General features: G+C 34.6%; 2 protein-coding genes across 2 annotated transcripts in view; one reads left to right on the forward strand and one right to left on the reverse strand.

Annotated features, from left to right (window-relative positions):
• LOC106099436 overlaps nt 1-24,364 on the forward strand; it is a 121,037-nt gene that overhangs the window by 39,408 nt on the left and 57,265 nt on the right. The window contains exon 3 of the mRNA XM_013277994.1: nt 17,937-17,984. The gene's annotated coding sequence lies outside the window, so the exon portion shown is untranslated. The remainder of the gene's footprint in view (nt 1-17,936; nt 17,985-24,364) is intronic.
• On the reverse strand, nt 19,999-22,313 carry LOC106099621. Its single transcript, XM_013278212.1, has 2 exons — nt 22,069-22,313; nt 19,999-21,939 (listed from the first exon to the last, which is right to left on the reverse strand). Exons 1-2 carry the CDS (start codon nt 22,238-22,240, stop codon nt 21,467-21,469), a joined length of 645 nt encoding a protein of 214 aa, XP_013133666.1. The 5' UTR covers nt 22,241-22,313; the 3' UTR covers nt 19,999-21,466.

A 24,364-nucleotide genomic window follows, 5' to 3' on the forward strand; every position in this document is an offset into this window, starting at 1 on the left:
AGTGACTATTATTACTACTAACTATTTTTAATTACTTTATTGGATGGATGCTAGGATTCTTATTGTTGATTGTTGTGTCACATTTATTAACCTCTCTCTTTCTCCTTGTTTTTCTTCGAAATAAATTTATGGGTGAAGGAATAATACATGCATACGAACCTTGTTGCAATAATTTAGCAGCAAGAGATATCATCTCGTGTGGTGTTAAGGTATCCCCTATAAAAACAAATACAAATACAATACTTGCATATTAACAGACTGGATTATTAGTGCAGTGACGTCACATTGTAACATTGTATCCGTATGCACATTGTATGCAGTCTATGCTGGTGGAACGATATTCGCTTTGTAAGCATACGCTTCTTTGTTTACGCCAGTAATCCTCAACCGATCTGAGTTTCAAAGAACGCAACAGTTGCCTCTACTGCCGTACAAAAGGATGTACGATTTATCGTTCCTGGACAATATGAATGCATTTGTCATATTTGAGATGATATTGACTGACTATGGACATTGCAGGTTTTTAATCAATGACATTTAGTTAGTTTACTATTTTAAAGTTGAAAGCGTCAAAAGTTCGGGCTCATCAGATGTTAAAAACCAACTTTATTTATCGATGATTTACATGGTATGCGCATGTTGCGAAAAACAGTGTGAAATGTCATAATAAAATGTAGATAATTATTACCAACTTTCAAGGGACAACGTGATATATAATCTGAAATTCAAACAAAAAATTAAAATGTGTTTATAATATTATCGACTTGCATAAATCTATCATGCAATGTAGGCCATCAGTGTAATGCAGAAACGAGATTAGAGTTTTTGTGCGTTAGTTCATTGAAAATATCATTAAGTTATAATGACTTATACTAGGACCAACATGGGGATCAATCAAAATATACAATCTATAAATCCTTTACGACATAAAATTGTAATTATTCAATTAAAAAAAAAAATCCAAATTTTAAGTTGCATCAAATTCTGAATTTTGTTAAGATTATATAAGAGAAAAAATAATTGAGATTTAGATAGATTGAAAGATATTATAATTAGAGCGTAAGTATACCTAATTAATAAAATACCTCTGTACATTGCTATAATAACATACTAAACTTGTAAGGGCTCTCACAACACATCTACGTACAATTATTAAGATTGACAGTTTTTGTTCAATGTGATTACAAGACATATGTAATCCTATATATATTTAGGCTTAGTTTACAACACCGCGAAACTACATTTCTTAAATTCGACATTTTAATTACGGAAATTCAACAACCAAGCTGTTAATCAAAGTTACATAAATCTATTACTTGCCGTCTTTCGGTGCTTCCTCCGAACACAAACACGTAAACACGTAAACCTATACACAGGGAAACAAATTACAAACCATGTACAAGTGAAATTAGACAGGCGGTAACAATTATTCGTGGAGTAACTCACAAATTCAAATATTATGAGGAAGGAGCGCGAAGTGATGAAACGTCCCTCCATTTCAAAACACGTCTACTTTCGGCTCGTAACGAAGTTAACTGCTACGTCGGAAAAGCAATTACTATCGAAATTAAAATGCAATGAGCATGTAATCTATTAACTGGCGAGAATATGTAAACGAATGTCGAAAGCCTTTTGTAATAAAAATCTCGAGAACGCTTATTGCTTTCGGATTAGGATTCTTTATTCAATTAGCTAAATCTTTAATGAAGAGTAATATGGATGTAAACATTAGTTGTACATTTTTATACTTAGCATTCAGTAAACGTAACAAAATACACAACCCCTTATAAGCGCTTGTAAAGATTGTTACTAGATTAGAAGTTAAAACTGGGACTTCATGACTACTCTTGTTCCAATATTAAGAAGGTATAAATAGCAAGAAGATACCCGTATAGACAATGTTTTGATGTTAAAGTGGTAATGTTGGTACAGTATTCATTACTGATGGTCTTAGAATTTATAATGGAAAGTCTTTGTTTCAACAATACGATTATCAAGAAAAGTTTGCGTATGTTTTTGCTAAAACTGGTAATCGTGTTGCTTATTGTTTTGGCATATGCGAAGCAAAGCGTTTATAAGAATACATTTTGAGAACCTTTAAATTACGTAATTGTTTACACAATTTAAAGAAAATTTTCCTTTACTTTTTAATATCATATTTCCATACATGAATACATATATACCGGCTTTACCATGATTACAAACTTCTTCCTAATACTTCAAAGGCATCCATGACACGGAAATTTAAATCACACATACACGACGATAATAATTCAATCGCAACGAAAATTCGCGAAAAGCCTTATGATCTTAAATATTTATGAGGTGTCTGAAGTTTTACCAAAGTCAAGTTGATGTCTTTTATAAACGAATCAACTGCTTGTTAAAATCAACACCGAGGGCGGTTACACGGGGAACTTATTCGAAACGAATAACTTTCAGAATTTATGTAATTGTCAGAGAGGATGCGTGTTTCCTTACTTTCGAGGTTTACAATTTTCATTTAAATTGATTTCCAGGCGTTGTAATAAAAAAATATATATTTGTAAATGAATAATATCCACATTCATATTTACTAATAACCCTAAAGTAATATAGGCGTTCCATGTTACTTGAGATATTAACAACCGGTGCTACAACACCGTTTGTTCGTAGGTGAAAGGTCTGTGCGCGATGACCTGAGACGAAGCAGATAGCGAACGAATAAGTGAATGATAGCGAACGGCATTGTTAGTTCACTATTTCGCCACTTAGCAACTCTCACTACAGTGAAAAGATGCTAACGCCACAGAAATTACTCACATGTGTTGTAAAGAGCTCATTGTCCGTCCGATCTAGATTTCGTAAATTGTTTTTCCCGGACCATCTACGACCCGACGCCTATTGTTCGCCGTTGCGATGATGTTCGGCTTCGTTTGCTTTATGTTTATTAACAATTAATACACGCCATTACAAAATTAAAACGGATTGCGTTAAAAATTTTAACGCAACGATATAACTTTTTATCTTAATGTTGAAACGTTTAAAACGTTTATCAAAATTCTTCTATCTTCATCTAAATACATGTCATATTTGCAGAAATAGATGAACTCGATTAAAAGAGTTCTCAAACACAAAATCTGTATTAACTAACCATGGTTCGACCATAAATCTCTACCGTTTGTATTTACAAACACATTCCTTAAAATAAAAATGTTGCTTTATCGTTCCCCGTTAACCGTCTAATCCGTACAGAAATAATGTTATGATTTCGTATCAACACGGATAAACCAAGCGGTAAATAAAATGTCTTCTTCAGCAACCGAATTTATGGCATACGACGCTGCATTTAAATGTGTGTGACATATTCCACAGATTATAGCTACACAGTTGCACGAGTCCCGACCTCGGTGCCTCGCTGCCGCAGACGCTTGCATATTTTATATCTCAAATTTGTTTAAGCACATCTCAGAATCGTGCTGTTTGAACAAAGATAAACTATAACTTCAAGGAACGTACGTAAAGGTAAATGAAACTAACAGGAGTGTAACGTAATGTTTGCTTAATATATTTTTCTGCTTGAAAAAAAGTTTAAAATACACCCAATAACTTTCTTAAAGCTAAATAAATGCTTTCGTCTTATAGCCACTTTGAAACGACATCCCAGGTTCTCCAATTAAACGCAATATATCGTATATTCATTAATTAATAAGCAAACCATCGCTTACCTACTAATTAAACCCATCATTCAGTTTTAAACTAATCAATGAAATTGATCCACTCAACTTTGATGCGTTTAAAAGTTGCATATGAAAATGTTTTGCAGGATTATACGAGCAGGATCCATTCACAAAGGGTATCGGAGTAACTGCGCCGGAGCTTTATTGACCGGGAAAGCTTTTTGTTTTTCGCAAAAGAGGACAACGATAACCTATGAAGCGCTATCGTGATCCTTTTAAACTTTAGTACGCATTTTAAAATACTTGCAATTTACATTGAACATTCTACTTGTGTACATTAATTTATTAAACGATTAATTTATTAAAATAAAAACATAAAACACATGAATTCAAAAACAAAATAAATAAAACGCTACCATTATTGAATTCTAAACACGATGATTTAACTATAAACATTTATTTAGGGCGTTTTATTTGACAAGGCAAAATCGAATTTACTTGTACATCTTGGGAGGGTACCATCGCTCACGTCACATAATTTCTCCGGGCCCGATGGAGATCCGCGCCGTCTAGACGCGACTAGGGACGTAAACAAGTTCTACGACTATCACACTGCTACATAGACTATAGACACTTCTTCCAGATTTATCTGATGATAGATCCGATGTTGAGTAAGAATGCGGACGCTAGCGCTGCCGAGCGATTCCAGAAGGCTTTGGGCTTACAGACGGCATCGTGAGTGCACCTGAGATTCACGCGTCAAGAATATTGACAGATTGAGACTTTATCCGGCTCCGCGAGCAGCGGCTGTTATGAACACGTCTATCATATAAAACTACACCAACTATCAGAACATCTATATCGTAACACAATATGTGCACTTATTTCCCTATCTTCTCAAAAAGTATTAACAAGTTAAAGACGATATTAACGTTTTGACCAGAAGATGCTTTTATCAATCTTATAAAATATTCATATCTCAGAGATCTGGTATTATTTAAAGCCAGGTTTAAATAATAAACAACGAGCTTGGTGTACGGAACCGATACGATAACACACGATCAGGATGTTCCGATACTCGGCGCTTGGAAACAAAACAAAAGAGCAACACCGGTTTCCTTTCACGTCAAAGCTGGAGTAATCCGAGTGGATAACATTCGACCACTTACTGTTAAACAATGGACCATTACGACCAGCGAGCACGACTTTACAATACAAAATGATTGCAAACTTGTGAAGAAAACAACTTGGCACGGTTTGTTTTTATTACAAAAACAAACGCTTTTTCCACTTAACTATGATTTTTTCTGAATAAAACTTGTGCCAAAAGTTTTCGAATTAGACATTTATGTTCAGACAATGGCTGCTCTTTCTCACATTTGCGATGTCACGATAAATCATACGCTTTCTCACATATTTTACTCGTGACTTTTGATTTGAGTGCGATATCCAACATATCATGTTTCATGAGCGATATATTCACTGACATCTATGAGAATGGATATCAAATAAGATACCAATACCCAGTATCATGTTTTATAAACTAAAGCATTGGTTTTTCAAACAAAATAAAAAGGACAACTCTATGTTAGCAGTGGAAGCCCGTGCTAAACTTGAAACTGGAACAAAGCGGATGCCGATTGTTCCTGTATCCTTTTAGGAGTAACCATCAATCGAAAATAGGAATCGTTTGTCAGGAACAAAACTATTCTTTGAACCATTTCGAATAATAAATTCAGAGTTGAATTCGAAAACTTTCCATTGAATTCTATTTTGAAAAGGTTCCGTAAACAAAATGTTTATATTTAGCAGATTTCAGACAAAAAGCGTAGAGGCGTAATATTTTATTCAGTTTGCTAAAATATGAAATCTCAACTTGATGTATAATCTACGGCAACAACGTAATTTCTATTGCTACAACTAAATATCTAATTGCTTCTACTTTTTTAAATAAAAAGCTAAGTGCCACTTAAGGTATTTTACGTGAATTGTTTCTTCGGAATAAAGAATCGAGTCGCAAATGCGGTGCCATCCCAGCGGAGTCGAACGAATACTACGAAGTCATTCTTGCGTTATAAATAAGAAAGCGATATGTGTATGTGAAAATATATTTAAGTATTTATTGTGTTTCAAATATTGTATTTTTTATACCATGTTTGTGTGCGTAAAGGTTTCATGCATTATTAGTAAGTAGGTATTACTTTGCACGAATTATTATTGATAACAAATATTTTTAACACTTATCTTTTATGACCTTATACAAATTAAAACTTTAAATTAATACCGTACACCAAACAATACTCTTTAGTAATGACAAGAAGAGTATTATCTTCACAATACACTTGGAAAATTGTAGACACGGCACGACATAAATAACGTACTTATAGGATTTTGTAAATAGGCAGAGGCATTCTGTTCGTTTCTTTGTTGCGAACGTGTGCAGGCGGTAAGCCACTGCGGGTCGTTCCATTACCAGTGAGAGCCTTGTGGATTTCAATTCGCTTTGTCAAATGCGGTACAAGACGTTGGCAATGCGTTTAAAGACAAGAGCAATAGCGGCTATCTTAGAATCGGCTTAACTCACTCAACATCTCGAAAATTTTATCGTTAAAATGAATTCTTAGCAAGAATTTTTATATGGAATACTTTAAGTTCAATTTGCTATTCATAAATGCGTTAAAATATGTCTTGTAGTAAACTGTACATTTACTAGAATAGCGTTCTAAACAATTTTGTAACTCTGACAGACGTGTTTGTATTCGGGGTTTGGTATATTTAAATAACTACTAAACGAATTCTCAGTTGTACACGGTTGTAGCGTTTGTTATAAGCAACTTCATACTGCTCTGTTCGCTAGTTTACTGTCTTGACACAATAGTGAGCAATTTCAATAATTCAGCGTCGACTCTCGTGGTTCATTAACGCCTTCTCCGAAGTTATTACACTCCTGTGTCAGCTATTCCAGTCACTAGTTCATGTGGATGATTTATCGCTTCAATCTGTTTACAGAAAACCATATCTTTGCACATGTCAATACAATAGGATTGTATTTCCAAGAACACTGCAAACAGTGAGAGAGTAAAAGTTAAAACTTTAATTCGGTTTTTTGTAAAAGAAACATTACAATTCATTTCAAAACTTTGGCAGATGCTTCTAAAACTTATATCATTTTATACGGGATTATAACAGTATATTGAATCTAAAACCCAAACGTTTCCGTAGATAAACCCGCTAACGAGACGGCACGTGCCGGGATGAATATTGCTCGGAGAACCGTAGCCGTGGAATATACGCCGCTGACGTAATTTGCACATATGCCCTAAAGCGATCTGCCAATTTACTCAATATCGCTTTGTCATAATCAATATTCACACGTATAGATGCCGTTTTGGAAAATAATGGACAGTGGCCGAAAACTTAACAGGTTTAACATTGCAATTTTAAAAAGTATCAGACAAATTTTAAAGGGAACTGTCGTCTTGATATTAAATCTTGTAGTAGATTATATTTTAATGTAATAATTAGGCATTAAAATAGCTATTATGACTGTAATTACTCATAACAGGCTGATTTTTCAACAATAGTATGGTGTCCCGCATTTACCTTTACAAATATCACATTCACGCACTACCGAGCACGGAACAAACATTTAAGAGGGAAACGTTTTTGTCCCATCGCGGATTTCCTTTTGCCCATGAGCCAGGATTTAGATAACACTCCCGCCGCAGCCGCAGCCGCGCTATCGCGGCACGAATAACTGAAAATATCCTCTCTATTTTATCTTTTAATTATTTCTAACTTTTTGTTAGTTATCTTTAAACTAAAGTATTTTATTTTAATGAAAATGATATAATTAAAATCTAAGTAAAAACTTTTCTTTAATACTTTCAAGCAAGCAAAGGTTAATTTTCGTATAACCAATCTACGTATGAAAAGAGATTGTGGTTTTATTTCTCACTTCAATAACGTAACCAAAGTTGAAGGTAAATGTTTACACTGCTCTAAGATGGTGTTACTTCCAATATTAATACAAAAGAGCTGAGCGAAGTGTGTCAAGTTCATAATAATCGAGTCGTTCAATGTCAGAGCGGGCGAGGGCGGCTCCCTGGCGGCGTTCGCCGGAGTCCGGGATAGCTGACGTCACTACTTGCAACGTACACAGAACATCCTTTTTCCTTTTAAAGCATATAAAATCAAACAAAAGAGGTACGAAAATAAGTAATCATACACTACCACTCTGTTGTTTAATTGTCCCTTTATCAGTCTTTCTGTGAAGATTTGTAATGCTAAATCTCCCTTTATTTACCCAACAACTGCGACAATAAGTTTTCTAATGCAATTGGGATATAATCACTTAAAGTGGAGGTACGTTGCGTAGAGAAGAATAAAATAGTCAAAAAGACAAAATATTCATTAGATGTTTGCCTTTAGATTTCTATTTAACCAAGCAGAAAACATCAGCCAAGATCTCAAACTTTTCAACTTTCATACTACTAAAGGCATCCTACAAGAAAACCTTTCGAAGTACCCTTTTTAAAAACAAATTTACTTCGCATTAAAGAACACACCACAGAACAGATGCGGAGATCTGAATACTTTCTATTTACATTAGCCAACAAAATCAAGACGTAGAGTAGACGCCCCACTTATTCTAGGTTTAACAAAATATACTAAGGCAACACATGAACAAAGGTACAATATTCTAAGATATATTTCAAGAGATGAAATTCATTAAAACGAAATATTTAGAATGTGGATGTCACATGAGAACACCGGCTTCCATTTTCGCTTTAATAATATCAATTTAATTTAACGGTTTACGTTACTAAGTTAAGTTTCTCATTAGATCATGTCAAACATCAACCAACCTTTAACCTTGGAATACGTAGAATCTCGTTTCTGCCAAAGCAATGTAACAATTTGCCTTTCAGTAGTCGATTCATTGAGTGCTCTTGTTGCTTCAAGAGATGCGAGCGCGAAAGCCGATCGAGAACCTCTTAACAAAATATAATTCTTGGAATATCGATACATCTGAAGGACCTTTTGTTCTCTTTACTATGAACATCAACTATTACTTGTATATTATAATAACACTGATATCAAAACAACTTAATGCCGCAGGACTAAAACCGTATCTATTATTACTTAATAAGATTAATAGTAATACTATAATAATACTTCTATAACAACTCAGAATGACACAAAAAAATACATTATCCTCTTGACTGTGGGGCAAACTTGTCTTCCACATTTACTTGACAATAGCCAAGTGTTTATTTACTAACTAAAATATTAATGCCGCAACTGTTCGTTTCAACATCATGGTATAATTTCGATAATACGACTGCAAGGGAGCAAGTAAAGCGAGTAGTAAATTTTTACTGAATCCCACAGTAGTTGGTGAAGGCAAGGGGCGGGGGCTGGCCGGATGCCAACCGGAAGACAATCCTGGCGCCGAGTCAGGACATTTTGATACTCCCGGCGTTATCGTTGAAATATTGGCCTTTCTATCTGAATTAGATCAATGTAGCGGTACAGATTTCAAAGGCTTTCGTAATGATACAAAAAAAATCAATAGTTTTAACTCGTTCACTACCATTTCCACGTTAGTACACATTCCACTCAGTCTTGAAAAATCCATGACACGAGTCTCTGTCCTTGAGCCTCTGTAATCAACCATATATGAACAAGGAAGTTTCCTGTAATATTCCTAAGGCTTCCAGGTGCGCTTGTTTTAATAAATACATTTTTTCTATCAAGCGAGGTTATTCTCAGCGATTGTCCTTGCACGCGTCTTTACAACATAAACTCTTCTTGTTGATTTTTTCATCACATTATAAACAACTAATCCTCGTCCGCGTAGTATAAAAAACAAAAGTGAATATCGTGTGTGTTTCTTCAGACTATCCTCTACATCTATGCCCAATTTTATAGAGATCACTTTAGCAGTATAGGCTACAAACTCTAACAAACATCCATCCATAGAAACTATAGCATTTATATTATAATATTAGTAAGAAGTAAGATTAGTAAGATACACTGATTGCCATGGCTTTAAAAAATAAAAATAAAACTAACATGTTTAAAACTCATTTGCATTTATTATAATAAGTACCAAACAAGACATAAATCATATTTCTAACTTAATAACATTGTTAAAATTTGTCTGGAATACGTAAGTAGTTACCCTTCTAAGACCACCCTTGAGAATCTGTTGTGTGAGCCATTCCTTACATTTCCTCCTACGCTTTACTAACTTGCTTATTACGTATTAATTATCTCAGAGATGAAGGCAACAGTGTTAGTTTCGGGTATTCGCCGCCAGAGGAGCTGTTATTTAATTTGTATCTCTGGAGTATAATAAATATAGTCCATTGTAATTAGAATTGTTGACTATATACAAAAATAAGAAAAGTTTAATGGTAATACCTAAATCGACGAAATTCTATGTGATATCACTGTATGCTTACAGTCAATCTCCGCTGTCGTAACACCAATATTGCATGAGTATTGGCATCCCTATCACATTCTTTAAAAAGAAAAGAGATAGCGATAGTGTTTGTACATCATAGTTAGTCTTCTATGCGAAATTTATGTTAAAATCAAATACCATTTAATTTCTTATTCGATTCCTTTACGAAAAGGAAAAAAAATAATGCATATTGAAAGTAGCAATGTTATTTTTTCTACTCCGTAGCTGTCATATAGACACAATCGCTATATGTTTACCAAATAAATTATGCCAAGATTATGAAAATTACAATTTCAAGGCAGACGTTTCTCTCGGGATATTTTTTACAAAGCGTAAACAGACTACATCGTAATATTTCCATCGTGTTTATGGATAAAATTCCCGAGAAACAAGGCTGTATTGTTTTCTAGAGAAAGGAAAATATTATCATAATATTAGTTCAAGAGGTTTTTAATAATTTCGCAGAAAAATATGTCTAGGGTAGTTGTTAACCATCTTAGTAAATAATAACTAATTACAATTTTCAGATTGCTTACAAAGACGTTATGAAATGTAGAAAGAATAAAAATTACAACAGAAATATTAAATGTCATGGAAAAGTTTGCTGACTTATAACTATTAAAAGGTCGCTAAGGTAAAGTAAACGTAAACAAACGAGGCGGAATTAATTTCGTAAATCTGGCGTGGGTTGAAAAAGGCTACCAGGTTAGCGGGGGCGGGGAGAGTTACAACGGCTCATATTGAGTGCTCGGGTACCGATTAGCATTTCAGAGACGTGTGACAAAATGCTTTCGCACCGTCGATTTAATGAACGACGAACATCGTCATTAAACTCCTTTAGTTACGTGTCTGACTTAACGAAACCCGGCTGGAGGAAAGGTATTCTCTAAATTTAGCCGTTAGATGGCGCTCCACCTGCTACTGATTAAGACGGCCTGCCAATCACCCGTCACGATGTTTCGGGGATAAAACGATGCTATCCCTTGCTTTTATCGACGATAAATTCTCTGAGCTTTATAAGATTTACATAAACTGCCGCTTGAATTTGTAGCCGTGTTGATGGTTTTTAAAGTGTCTGTTTAGTGTTGGTGTCTACTTCAGTCGGCAGATTTAACTAGTACCTACTAGTCTATAACTTTTCAATTAGTAGTCTTCCGCTTTGTTATATTAAAATGTAACAAATTTAAAAAGTCATGTAAGTTTCCTTAAAAATACTAATTCTATTCGAATAAAATCTTTAATTGACTATGTTAGTATACTATTTGTTTCAAACTGGTCTTTCTATTTTTGATATGAATGTAAACAAAGGATGTATAAAGGTGCACAAAGGTTTTGTATTAGGTCACCTAAGTCGTATCTAGGTCAGGCGGGCGCTAGGCGCTGGACAACCGCTGTTGAATCAATACGTTAACAGCGTGTTCGATTGTGAACGACGATATGAATGCGGTGACGCTGCACTGTTACATCAACACAAAGCAATTTATTAACATGCATAGACAATCTAGAGGTGAAACCCTCAATAAATAAGATTTCATACACAGATGCATTAAAAATGTTAAACCAGTGTTCCACTAACGCCACTCACCGCTTGTATATATGTATGTTTCCACTCGTATGGCCGCTTGCATAGATTTTTTTGTTTAATTGATATATATGCAGTTAGCGTTAATTGATAAATCCATTAACGGAATGCAAGCGCAGAGAACAGTGCAAATAAAATAAATAAATTAAATGTGCAGGGTTGTATTGAATGCATTTTTTCGAAAGCATCAGTGCTTGGTAAATTAATATGTTGATTTTTTTAACTATAGCAGGGCTTATAGATTTCATTAGTGGAATACTTTGGTTGAATTAACGCCTTAGTTGTTGTAGAACTTTAAGTATATGATAGTTGACCACTTACGGTAACATCCATTATCTATTTAAAGATCAATACTTTCAATTTTAAAAACAAAAAAAGCTATGTAAGGAATTGACTCATTTTCTAATTTAGTCTATCCGTGAATCACTTTTGCTTTCACAATAAATAACCTCAGAATAGGAAAGTATTTTAGCACACAATAAAACATACTTCCCGAACGTATGTTGACTTTATCCAATTTGCAAGTGAACAATACTCGCATTGTTTCCCAGCGCGGCTTCACCCGCCGCTCTCACAAAGGAGCGTTACTTTCGTTCGACTCGCCTGATCTACATCAAGAAGCTTTGTTACTAAACCATTTCCTTTTCTTACGTTTAAATAAAACGATCAGTTAAAACTTTCACGATATTTTCGCATAAATTTATGCAAAACCATTTTATTTATTTTAAAAGAGTTTTACAAGTACTTTTGAGAGTTCCTTGCCAGGTTTTGTTGACACTCCTTTTTTTATAATATAAGGTTCGTTTGCCACCTTTTGCAAGCGGCCACCTGAATCCACCGAAATGGAAAGCGACCGCTGCCCAAAAACATCCGCAATTGCAGACGCGTTGCCTACCCTAAATTGATGGAGGAGGAGACGCTCATAAAGAGGATATTTCCCCTTCCTATGCGTCTCCACCGTCAAATCCACTTTTCCTTCCCATCATTTCTCTTAAGAAAAGGGAAATGGACTAAAATTAGGCCTCCGGTACCACACTTATCAGACGAAACGCGGAATTGCTTCCACTTTACGCCTGTTTTCTGTGCGGTCGTGGTATTACACCGTGCGAGCCGGCCCATTCATGCGAAGATGTTAAAGCGGGCTCTACTACTGTTAACTCATATTGTAGTAGTAAATCCCATTATTAAGTGAAAACGAAGTCTCAGTTAAGTAACCATGCTCCTAAGTGCGGCATTTAGTCTACTATATTTTTCGAATATACCTGAGATATGTGAATTCCCAAGAACATTTACGGTGCGTGTAATTTAATGTAGTTGGCTTGGATTCAGTATTTACCTTTATTGCGATCGTTTTATTACAAGATTCAGGTATTTTTACTATCACTAAGGGATAGAAGGTTATTTATCTGACACTATAAGTATTAGATACATAATCCGATTGTATTATAGACAACTTTTATAAGTAACAAAAGGAGTGTTAATATAAAGTAAGCAGTGAAATGTGTTTGAATTGTTTATTTTTCTGGTTTTTCTTTATCCGTGGTATCGTAAATTAAAATTCAAAAACTTCCATGGCTTTATGAAGTATTTAATTACATAAGAATATTTATGAAGGGTCAGTGTAATTATGAAGATTCCTTCAGGGAATAGTCAATCATAAAGGACGTCTTCCGAAAAGGACTGTAACTGATTTAAAAGGGAAATCAGAGAACAGTTTGCTTCATATCCGAATATTTACTAAAATGATCACAGTATTTATTCAATACCATTATTAAAAAAAAAACTATCCATTAAGAGCGGGCGCACAACTTTGACTAAAATATCGCAGAACTGTTGTTAGATTGTCGATTGTTTCGCAGCCAATTCAACTGCTTAACACAACTAAAAGCTAGTAGTGTACACACCTCCATATAATCTCATAGGAACTATAACGCGACTAAACAGTTGTGCGATAGTTTAGTCAAAAGTCATCGGTTTCGTATACTGTTACTAATTGGTATTTTATTGCATATACCTGATCTTTCTAAAACAAAAGCCAAACACACGTGGCATCATGTAACTACAATCTGTAATTGTAGTTACATGATGCCACGTGTGTTTGGATTACTAAATAGAAATCAATGAATGTCATGTAATTATGTTGATAGGCCTAATTTAAATAAATAAATAAATAAAATGCAGATTATTAATCTTGTAACAATCTTGTAACAAAAATACAAAAGATATGTTAATTCCCAATAATACAATTTAACCTATCTTTATAAGGTAAAGGTTGAATAGTGATCAATATATTCCGGGTTATTAATATTTTACAAGCTTCCATTGGATCGTAAGGGAGCCGTTAATTGATACATTTAGCCTCCACTTGTCACTGCCACTTGCTCAAGTTACGATCCTGTCGTAAATTGCACATTTATTATTAACAATGAATTACTCGACGACTGAAATTTATTTTCCCAGTAGACTTCAGACTATTAATTTATTCATTTTTTTTACTAAATGTACTTGGTGAAGTGTTTTTTTTAGTAAGAGAATACGCCAAAAATGTTAGCAATCATATATCATATAAATATGATAAATGCGAAAGTTACGATGGATGGATGGATGTTTGTTAGCGTTTGTAGTGTAAACGTGTAACGTGTAAATGTAGGTTGAGCGGATTTTGATGAAATTTGGTATAGGTGTAGAGGAGGAGGAAGAACACATAGGCTACTCACTTTTGTGTTTTTTAATTCCACACAAACGGAGTCGCGGGCGAAAGCTAGTGTAATCTAAATTTGCTGATATACATAAAACTGCAAAGGCTGACTAACATTTTATAAAAGGCCTTAACGTAAGGTATGTTGTAACTTAATGATATGGCGCTTTCATTCCCACAATGAGCTATTTAATTAAAAAAAGCTGTTACGGCCCGCATTTATGCTCTTTAAATAGATACCTAAATACAACATTTAATAAGCCACACGAATATACACTCTAAGCAAATTACATTAAGGCTTTAATCGTTTAATTTCTTTTATATTTGTACATGAATGCTTTCGAGCAAAATTCTTCCATTACATTTTTTTGCGAATGTTGGTTTTCCCCGGTCATAGTTAATGTTCTTTGTTTATAATTAGATTCATTTTGATTTTAAAAGAAACATTAAAGTAAATAAACCTAAAGGTCGATTATGCAATAATCATTTTTACAGCTTAGTCACTAAATACAGACGAAACCACTTTGATTCACTACTTATTAAAAAAAAATACTTGTATCACATTTTATCACAGCTTCGTATTTATTTGTTATCAGTTTGGGAATAATATGAAATGTATTAAAAAAAAACTTTCACAATTCGCTGATTTACGAAAACGCGTTTCAACCTAACGTGTCTAAGAATCGACAGAATGCTGACGTGAATCTGTCGCTACTGTACTTGGATCACGCTTTATAAAACCCTTAAATGTTTTTTCGCTACTAGTAAGAGACTCAAGTGTTTCACGAGAATGTTAGTATTTTCATGTATGTTAATTGAACAGTGATCCCAGCAACATTAACGTCTAAAGTAAAATTACGACAAAGTCTTTGAAATTTTGATTCGTAATCTTCCTTAGATTGTAATATGAATCAGTTAGCAGGCTAATTTTTAAATGATCAGCCATTAAAGTTACCATTAAAATGATTATCGGAATATTTAAATACACTTATTCCTTTAATTTCAAAGTAATGACTGTGATTGAGACTTGAATTAACTTATTACAAACACCATATAATTTGTGCATGTATTTAATTGTGCACTGCAAACATCGGGGAATACCAAATACGTCGCCACGTACAAAATCAATAATGGCGCATAACGCGTATTTTCGTCGCACATCGACGGAGAAATTTAAATTAGACATCAGACCCTCCTAATATTGGAGGGGAGGGGCGTCTCGACGCATTTCCCTGTATGAGGCGACACTCCTCTTTGATACAGGCCTTTTGATGTCTCCTCAGACCGTACAATACTACTTCCACCTCCGCCCCTCGAATAACTTTCTTTGAATCCCAAAATGGGCTTTTTAACAGCATTTTCGATGTACCATTTGAGCGAGATTAGTGATACTTTCACTTCAGTAATGAAGTAGACTCGCTTTCAGGGTGTCTTGAAATGTTATGTTACAATATTTAACTCTATACATAAAATATTGCTATTATCATTAGTACCGTGGCGTCCAACTAATGTCTACATTATTACGTAATCTAAAAACATTACAAAAACTACCTATTGATAAATTTTGAGAAGTCTGAATTAAAGCAATCTAAAAAATAAACTACCTGGTCTCTTGAGTTTCTCTTGAAAAACATCTCAGACATATGAAGTATCAGTTCTTTAGAGCGTTGTAAATGCGACACGGGGCTGTGTCGACGTACTGTCTGTAAGTAGGTATAATGCGATTCAAACATTGTGGTAACTCAGATTTTCGCACGGGACGTATATTTCAGATATTAATGGGACGTAAAAAACTGCGTTATCTCTCTGCACATTTTCCTCCACTCGCAGTAGACCCTAGTACTCTCATGAAAAAACAGGAGTTCGCAACCAAACATCTCTACCCCTTAAACAAAGGTCGAAAACGACACTGCAGGTCCTCTGATTTTGCGGATATCCATGGACGTCGATGATCACTTTGATCCCGTCGCTCGTTCGTTCCCTTTTTTTCTCCACGAACCGCTATAAAGTGTGAATCTTATAATACATACTACTCATACATGTCAGGTATCCGTATCTCTGCCTCATTACGAATCAACTGCGCCGCAAGCGAGGACGTGTGTGTCGTCGCGAAATCATTTCAGCAATATGCTGATTTTCATTTCGACGTTGAGCCTATCGAGGATTTATTAAATTTGATGGATAGGTTTCTCTGTTCTCAGCATATTGCGGTGTATACTTTGATTTAGAGTTTATTTAATAGGATATTATATTGTATTCGTTTCTTACTTATTAAACTTATCCTAGTTAAACTTATCTTTAAATTATTATAACATCACAATGTTAATAAATAACACGTAATGAATGTAATGAATAAATTAAATACTTCAATCGCTTTAATCGAATCTGAGATAACGTTTGTATTTCAAACAACGCTTCTGTACGTTCGTAAACAATGTACTGTATTGTTCGTCGGAGTTTCCATTTTCATTTGCTAATTAGGCGTCCATCTGCTAAAAACATTAATCCCAGGTTGTACAAACATGTTTGCAGCCGAATAATTTCACATAGGCAAGCTGGTTTATTATTTGTAAAAAAATCAATTGTGTACAATTGATTTTGTTTAACTTGTTAGCGACAGCGCGGCAGCCAAAAATACAAAACACTTTTATCAAAATAACACATCTTTATTCAAAACTTATTTACACAAGTATATACAAAAAACTCAAAACTATCTCGATCACATCTTGACTTCCTGATAAATGCCTTGGTGGCCAGTATGCAACCTCTTTGGCTGTATACATACTGCTTGTCAGCCAAAGAGGTTGTATTTTGCACTCAACAGATTTAATTACTAGACCTTTGTAAGAGGTAATCGCATCCTATCAATTACAATAAAGTTCTCAAACAATTCAAGTCTATCTAAGTGACTATTTTAATTTTATTTTCCACCATTGGAGCTATTGGCATTATTTGTAGCATATAATAAAGTTGACTAAACATTTGTTAGTTGTAACCTGCGTCCAAAAAGTGTCGTCTACATTTATTCTGATTTACACATGTCGTTTGCAGTATACGTGGGAGTTAGCAGTCAAATTTGACCTGGAGACTGTTACTACATTTTTAATTGTACCTCGACGCCAAGCGTTACATGTTTATGAATAATTACAAACACGTTGTACCAGTGTAACGTGCAACTCTGTTGTACTCATATATTATTAAGATTAGAATTTAATAAGGAAAAATGTAGATGACGGCATGTATTGCCGTGGCTTAAGATTTTAATCTTGAAAATAATGCAACAACCGCACATTCTATGCCAGATTCAATGAACTGCTTGCAATACATATAATTTTTATTACAAGTATTACATGGGATCATTAAGAACCTGGTTTATTCACTTATAAGTCTCGTACCGCACAGCAGAGTGTCACTGGTGTTGTAGGTGTAAATATTTGGTACAGTCAGGTATCCTCTGTCCTTTTTACAGTTTAAAATATACATTATTTTAACCTAAACTTAAATAGTATTTTTGTTTTGTTTCAGAACTGATTGTCAAAGCTTTAAAGCTTGTTCACTACATCACACCAGATGGTGAGTAACAGCATTCCAATTGTTCATAATAAAGTGTGCACTTTTGTTTGCACTTTGCTATGTTGGTGTTCATTCATTTCAACTGAGTGAGCTTTCTAAATAAATAAAAAAATTCACATTTATATAAGAATTGGTTCGTGAATTTATTAAAATGAAGTTGTGTCTTTCACAAGGAGTAAAGTTTGCGATATTTATTTGCGGGCTGTTGAGAGGCAGCGAGCCAGCAAATCTGATTGCGGTGGCGGTGCAGGCGACGGCCGAACGCCGATAAGGAGCTCAGGCCTCAAGCCTCCAACCGCCTCTTCCTAAACACTGCTCATTATTAAAATTCACCAACATTTCACTTCGTGCATTTCCAAGTCGAAAAGCTTTTATGAGCTTTTAACGTCTCTCAGAGGAATTAAATTTCGATCGTACTATACGCGCCAGCTTGTTCGACTTCTAAGCTACTTTGAAAGAGCTTTAGTTCAAATATGATATTCTATTATCATTAAGTAGTTCAACTTTAACCTTTAACTTATTAGCCAATAGCCAATAGATAATAGTTTCTTTTTTTGCTGTTTTGTCTTCTTTTCAAAACATTTCGAGGGTCGTTGCATTTCAATATTTGTCGTAATTAACGTGTTCTTATAAAAACAAAAATAATTTCTTAAAACATGCTAAAAAACTTTATTGTAACTTTTAATATTAAAAATACAAAGTACAATCTGATGGTAAAGTGTCGGCTTCAAATTAAATTAGTTTGAAACAGATTAGTTGGCATTTTATTGAAATTTCTTCAGCGACACTTAGATCCTACGTCGGGACTGAGATAGCAGTTGTCCCGTAGGATTTTAAAAGCCGGGGACAATCTCGAGAGCTTACGAGTTGACAGCGCGCTTATAATTTATGTTTTAGTTAGTCAATTACATTATAGAAGTTTCTGAAGTAAACAGCAGCTATTATTATAAGTAATTTACACATGGTTATATATTAGATATGATATAACTGAATTTCTTATAGGTTTCTTATCAGATTGAGATAAACAATTGTTATATAGGACAGTTAATGGAAATCCACCTGTAAGGATTAACCATAAGTGAAGATAATGCAGCACCCGAAGGCCTAACATGTGTTTAAGACAATTAACGATATTAACAAAGCTTTATGCATTTCTTGTGTATCAACGCTGCATCATTGGTGTCCAGGTTTGCTCTAAAATTACGCCCCAACTAAAATGTTATTTAATCACTTTAGAGCTTATATAATAATTGGGCATTTATTTTTCCATCTCAAATTAATTAGAACTTTTTAATTGTTAGCACACTCGTGTAAATTACGAGAACAAGATTATTTTAAATCCTTAACGTACGGAGCTGAGTGTGATTAGTTCACTGGGAGCAAAAACACTGCGCATTAACCCCATTGTGATTAAACGAGCGGCGAGCTCGGGCTAAAGACGGCCCGTACAACGTGCACTAACCGTCGGTTTCCACTGCCAACATTCACACAAAGATATTGTCGTCTCTCTTATCCACACTGAAAAAACCTGAGATGACAATACGTCTTTGTGTAGAAGTTTTTTCAGTGAAAACCGAACGTTACGCCATACTTTATTTCTTCCAACACACTTTTCATGACTTTAAAGTGGTATTAAAATGGGGAAGTGGCTCAACATGTGTTGATACCACGACCCAATAATAACAACGAAAAGTTGCAGCTTGTAAAATCTGTGTAAAACTACAGAAGGTGTTAAATGCGCCGAATATATATGTCATAGTATGCTTAAAATGTATAATTTAACATCTAAAAGTAGTTAACTATTTTTCGAAATACATAAGGTGCAATACTGCATAGCAATAAAGCAGTAAACCAACATGGCGTTAACATAACAATTTTTATAATTAAATACGTGTATCGTGTCGACGTCACGCCAACCACATCCGTGATAAAATTTTCATTACATTTTCGAATATTATCGGTACATAATTAAATAATTGCAATCATAATTAACAAAATTAATCTTATTTTAATACCTTGCACAATTTACTTAAAAAACTTTTTATTAATGTCACACTAAATACAATAAAGACAAACATAAACAACCTTATAATTGTAAGCTTTCTTAAAACATTATTCATATTGTAACTTGAAAATAATTATGTTGTTTTCAAAATCGTTTGTTTTCAATGAATGTATCTCTTTTATACGTTTCATATGCATTCAATACCTCCCCTACAATAACAGAGGTGTCCGCGCGCACCGAGGCGCGGTACACGACCTGTTTCCTATGTTGCATTTCCTTTTTTCTCCATCAGGTCAACTAATACCAACTAAACTTGTTAACACATGACCGACTCTAATGGCTCTCTCCATTGTCGGCTGTCGGCTAACTAGGGCACACGATGTGGAGCGCTGAGAGGATTACAGACTTGCTATAACTATGTCACATTTGCACTGCAATTCCCTCATCCTTATTTAGGATACACTAATGAACGTCAATATTACCACATATTCATTTACATGTCCAATTACATTAATAGGTCAGGCATATCACATGCGTAAACATTCCAGTAATTCATTTCTACCAAGCATTTGTGTTAAATGTCAATAGGGTTTCTCTGTTAAAATACTTAAACATGTTTTAATTATTGTTATTCTCTTTAAAAACACAGAGATTTTTTAAATATTCACAAGTATTCATCAGAAATAATTCAAGCAGATGTCATACGCATATTCCTGTATTCTAAACCTACGAAAGACCACCAAGAAGAAAATGCTAATCCATTTGTACCGGCTGCTACTAAAGAAACCTTTTGTTTATAATACATTGCAGTTTTTCATCTTTAGGTTAACACTATCCCTTTGATGTGCGTTCTTTATTTTTGTAAGTCGACAACCAAGCGAGTGAAAACGCTTGGACTTTTGTTCCGTTTGCGCGTGGATACATTAAAAAGTTTCATGAGAACGAATTAAAATAGACAGAGAAAAGTTTTACGTATGCTTATGGTACAGACAGAAAAAAAGGATTTTAAACTTTAGATTATTTTCTCCTCATCTGAGATGTGCTTTATTTTTTAAACATCCCAGTAGATCATAAGTAATGCTAATATCCTATGTTTTATTTCACTTTATTAGAATAATGTGGCAGCTACACCAAAAGAACTTCTGTCGTTACCCTTCGCGTCCGTGTGATGCCAAAAGTAATCGAATAATTGCTCACTAGATCCACAAAAACGATTGCTCAAAACCTTTGCAACTACAATATAAGTAGGTAATAACTTATGAAGATTAGTAATAATTAAACTTTATTTACATAAGAGACTGGCCAAGTACTCGTAACTTCATTTTTGGTTGATCGTAGGTGTAGTCGATGCGTTGAGTCCGAATGATTCTTATGGCGGCCGCACAGGGGGAATGTTGGTTTCTCGCGAAGTCGAATGACTAGGATGGTAGTTTCGTAAATGTTATAGGCGGATAGTTCTGCGTTGTATATTTTGTAACTACTCATAATAGGCATGCGAGGTGGTCTGTGTTGCTTCTTCGAGCAACGACATCATTCTAATTTTTGTCGCTATCTTTTTATGTTCTGGTACTTTTTTTAGTGTAGACACTAGTGATAGTAAAAACATCTTATCCTCGTCTTGTTCTGCAAAATCATAACTCTCTCTTTGTTCTAGTGGTTTATATAAGAACTCTTGAAGTGGATCATCGCCAGACTCGGAGTTAACTTTAATCTGTTGTTGTGGTCTTGATTGACTAATGTCTGTGTTTTGAGTATGTTCCTCTTCTATTTGCGATGGATGTAAGGTTTTTTTTATGATCATAACTTTTTTTAAAAAGTTCAATTGTTTAAAGTACATGTATTCGCTTTTGCGTGGTCCAGCCCCATTTCCTAACCTTAATGCTTTTTGTCTCGCAATTTCCCTCATAAAGCAACCACGGATACTTTTCCACTTTTTTTGTAATACATCTTCTGAAAAATAAAAATGTTCTGGTGTAAACAATGTTCTTAGAGCCAAGATCGATTGTGATACTTTTACAAAGGTATTTGTGCAAAATGTCATGACTGAGATAACAATATAGGGTTATTAAAAAAACTTACCCATGTATTTTTTTTCATGTCTCGTCATGCCGTCCTTTTGTCTAAATATTTGTACAACTTCTTCCCAGCTTCTTTTCTTCAAATTGCGGTTGGTATATTCATCTGAAGATATATCCCAGATTGCAGGTCTACTTTCTATTTCGGCTATAAATCTTTCAGTGTCGAACGCCATTTTAAATTTTAGTTTGATAGTAAGATACAAACGGGACGCGCGACTGGCATCGCAGCTGGCGGCCGAATGGGCGAATGAGATAGTTGTGCTTTATACGCACGAATTTACTTGGAAGCGACTGCGCGACGCCAGAAGTGTGGCGGCGCCGCCAAAACAAGGACAGCTAGTCGTTCGGGCTGGCAACGCCGCAGCCACAGAGCGCCACAACCACACAGCGCCACACTGGCGTCGACGCCAAGCTGTACCACGTGAGATAGAGTTTGGTTCGTTGTAACACAATTATGAATTTTGATTGACGATGCCATGGCAACTTTTGATAAATAACTGTTAATACGGCTATACACTATCTAAATCATTTTTACTCATTTAAGATTTGAGACATTGAAATTAATCATAGACAAGAGAAAGTAGCGGATAAGTTTTAAAAAACAAAAAAAGTTTAACGAAGAAAAAAATAAGGCATAAACGCGAATTAGACAAAAGCGTCCTCATTTATGAGGTCGATCGCTTGCTGTCGGTACTCGTTTACTAATATTTCCGCTATTTAGTTTTCCGTAGGCATTACGTGCAGCGTAATTTAGTTATGCGAACATACGTAATAAAATTGTCCGTTCGTTCACCCGTACGGTAATGCTGCCGTTATTTTATCACATATTGCGAATAATGCACTTTATGTATGAAGTCTAGTTACAAAACAAACTAATAACTAATCTAATATAATCAAAAACAAGTAAATGCTCAAAAACAAAAGACTGTTCTCAATTCTCAATAAGTTTGTTACCTGCGATACGTTTTTTATCCCTTCTTTAAAAAATAGCGATACAACGATAGATGGGTCTGATTTAAATTGGTATTGCACGACATTCGCCAGAGATGTCATTGTCCTTTTCCCGCCGTAAATCATTGCGTCGGCTACCATCCTCAATCATAACTTAACAATTTAAAGCAGTGAAATTGTCATTCCCTTTGTGCCAGACGGTAGCGCCGGCGTAATAATTTTAGCGTCTTTAATATTTTATTACTGTTAGTACTTCGCTTCACTTCTATTTTCTTTGTACAACTTCTTAAATGTTGACGTGACAATTGTGCCAGTTATAGAGTCCTATATTTTAAAATTAAACTTGTAAATCTTTTCTTTCTTTACCATTTCTACTGTATAATATTAAAAACGATAAAATATACGGAAACTTTCGAAAAAACAAGTGAAAAGATAAAGTAAATTTCCTTTAGCGAGAGATTTATTGGCTCGAAACATCGGTATTTCGTAACATCCGTCACGGCATGATTCGTAAGTTATAAAGCTTTTATTGCAGCCACAGGTGTTTTTGGTAGGCAGAATTATCGCAAAAGGAATTCTAATACTTCGGATTAGTTCCAGACTGATAAGGATGTCTTGGGCTTATTTCCTGCCATGTACCATTTTTTTAAGTCTTAATGTGAGGGAAAACATCACGATAAACACACATTTGCGAAGTAGATTGAAGTATGTGAAATCTGCAGTTATACACATAGGGCCAGCATAGTTGAAAACCTGTCAACCCTAATTAAGATAGACTCGAGCCTCTCATTAGGTATATGAGCTGACTCTTCGCAGCTTAAGGTTGCCAATGACCTGACTTTATAGATGCTTGGCTGAGTGTATTGACCCGTTTAGTTCCGGCTTCTAAAGATTGCTCCGTGAAGCGATAATAAACGGGTCACCCTGTCCATCGAGATTCGTGTTAGCGGGGTAAGCGATCGAACGCATCACTTGTCCCCATTATGGACAAAATAAAATTTATAAAGAGGTAACGAAATAAAATTTTAAACGGACACTTACCCGGAATCACAAGTGGTATTCTGAAACAAGTGCATGTGGCACTGATTAATGCTATATTGGTTAACTAGAAAGGAGAGTTTTATTGTAGAAGTTATTGAAATTATTATTCAAATAACATATAAGACATCAAATGAATTTCATTGACGTGTAAAAGGATATCATAACTGAATACCTATCAATATTTATCACTCAATAAATAAGATTGAAGTGACTGAGTTACAACCAATATGGGCCAAATATTACAAAAAATACTGTTGCGCAGTAAAACGAACGTAATAAACTTTGAAATGAATATTTTCATGTTA

Source organism: Papilio polytes, unplaced genomic scaffold, assembly GCF_000836215.1.
Source record: "Papilio polytes unplaced genomic scaffold, Ppol_1.0 DF824102.1, whole genome shotgun sequence".
NCBI lineage: Eukaryota > Metazoa > Arthropoda > Insecta > Lepidoptera > Papilionidae > Papilio > Papilio polytes.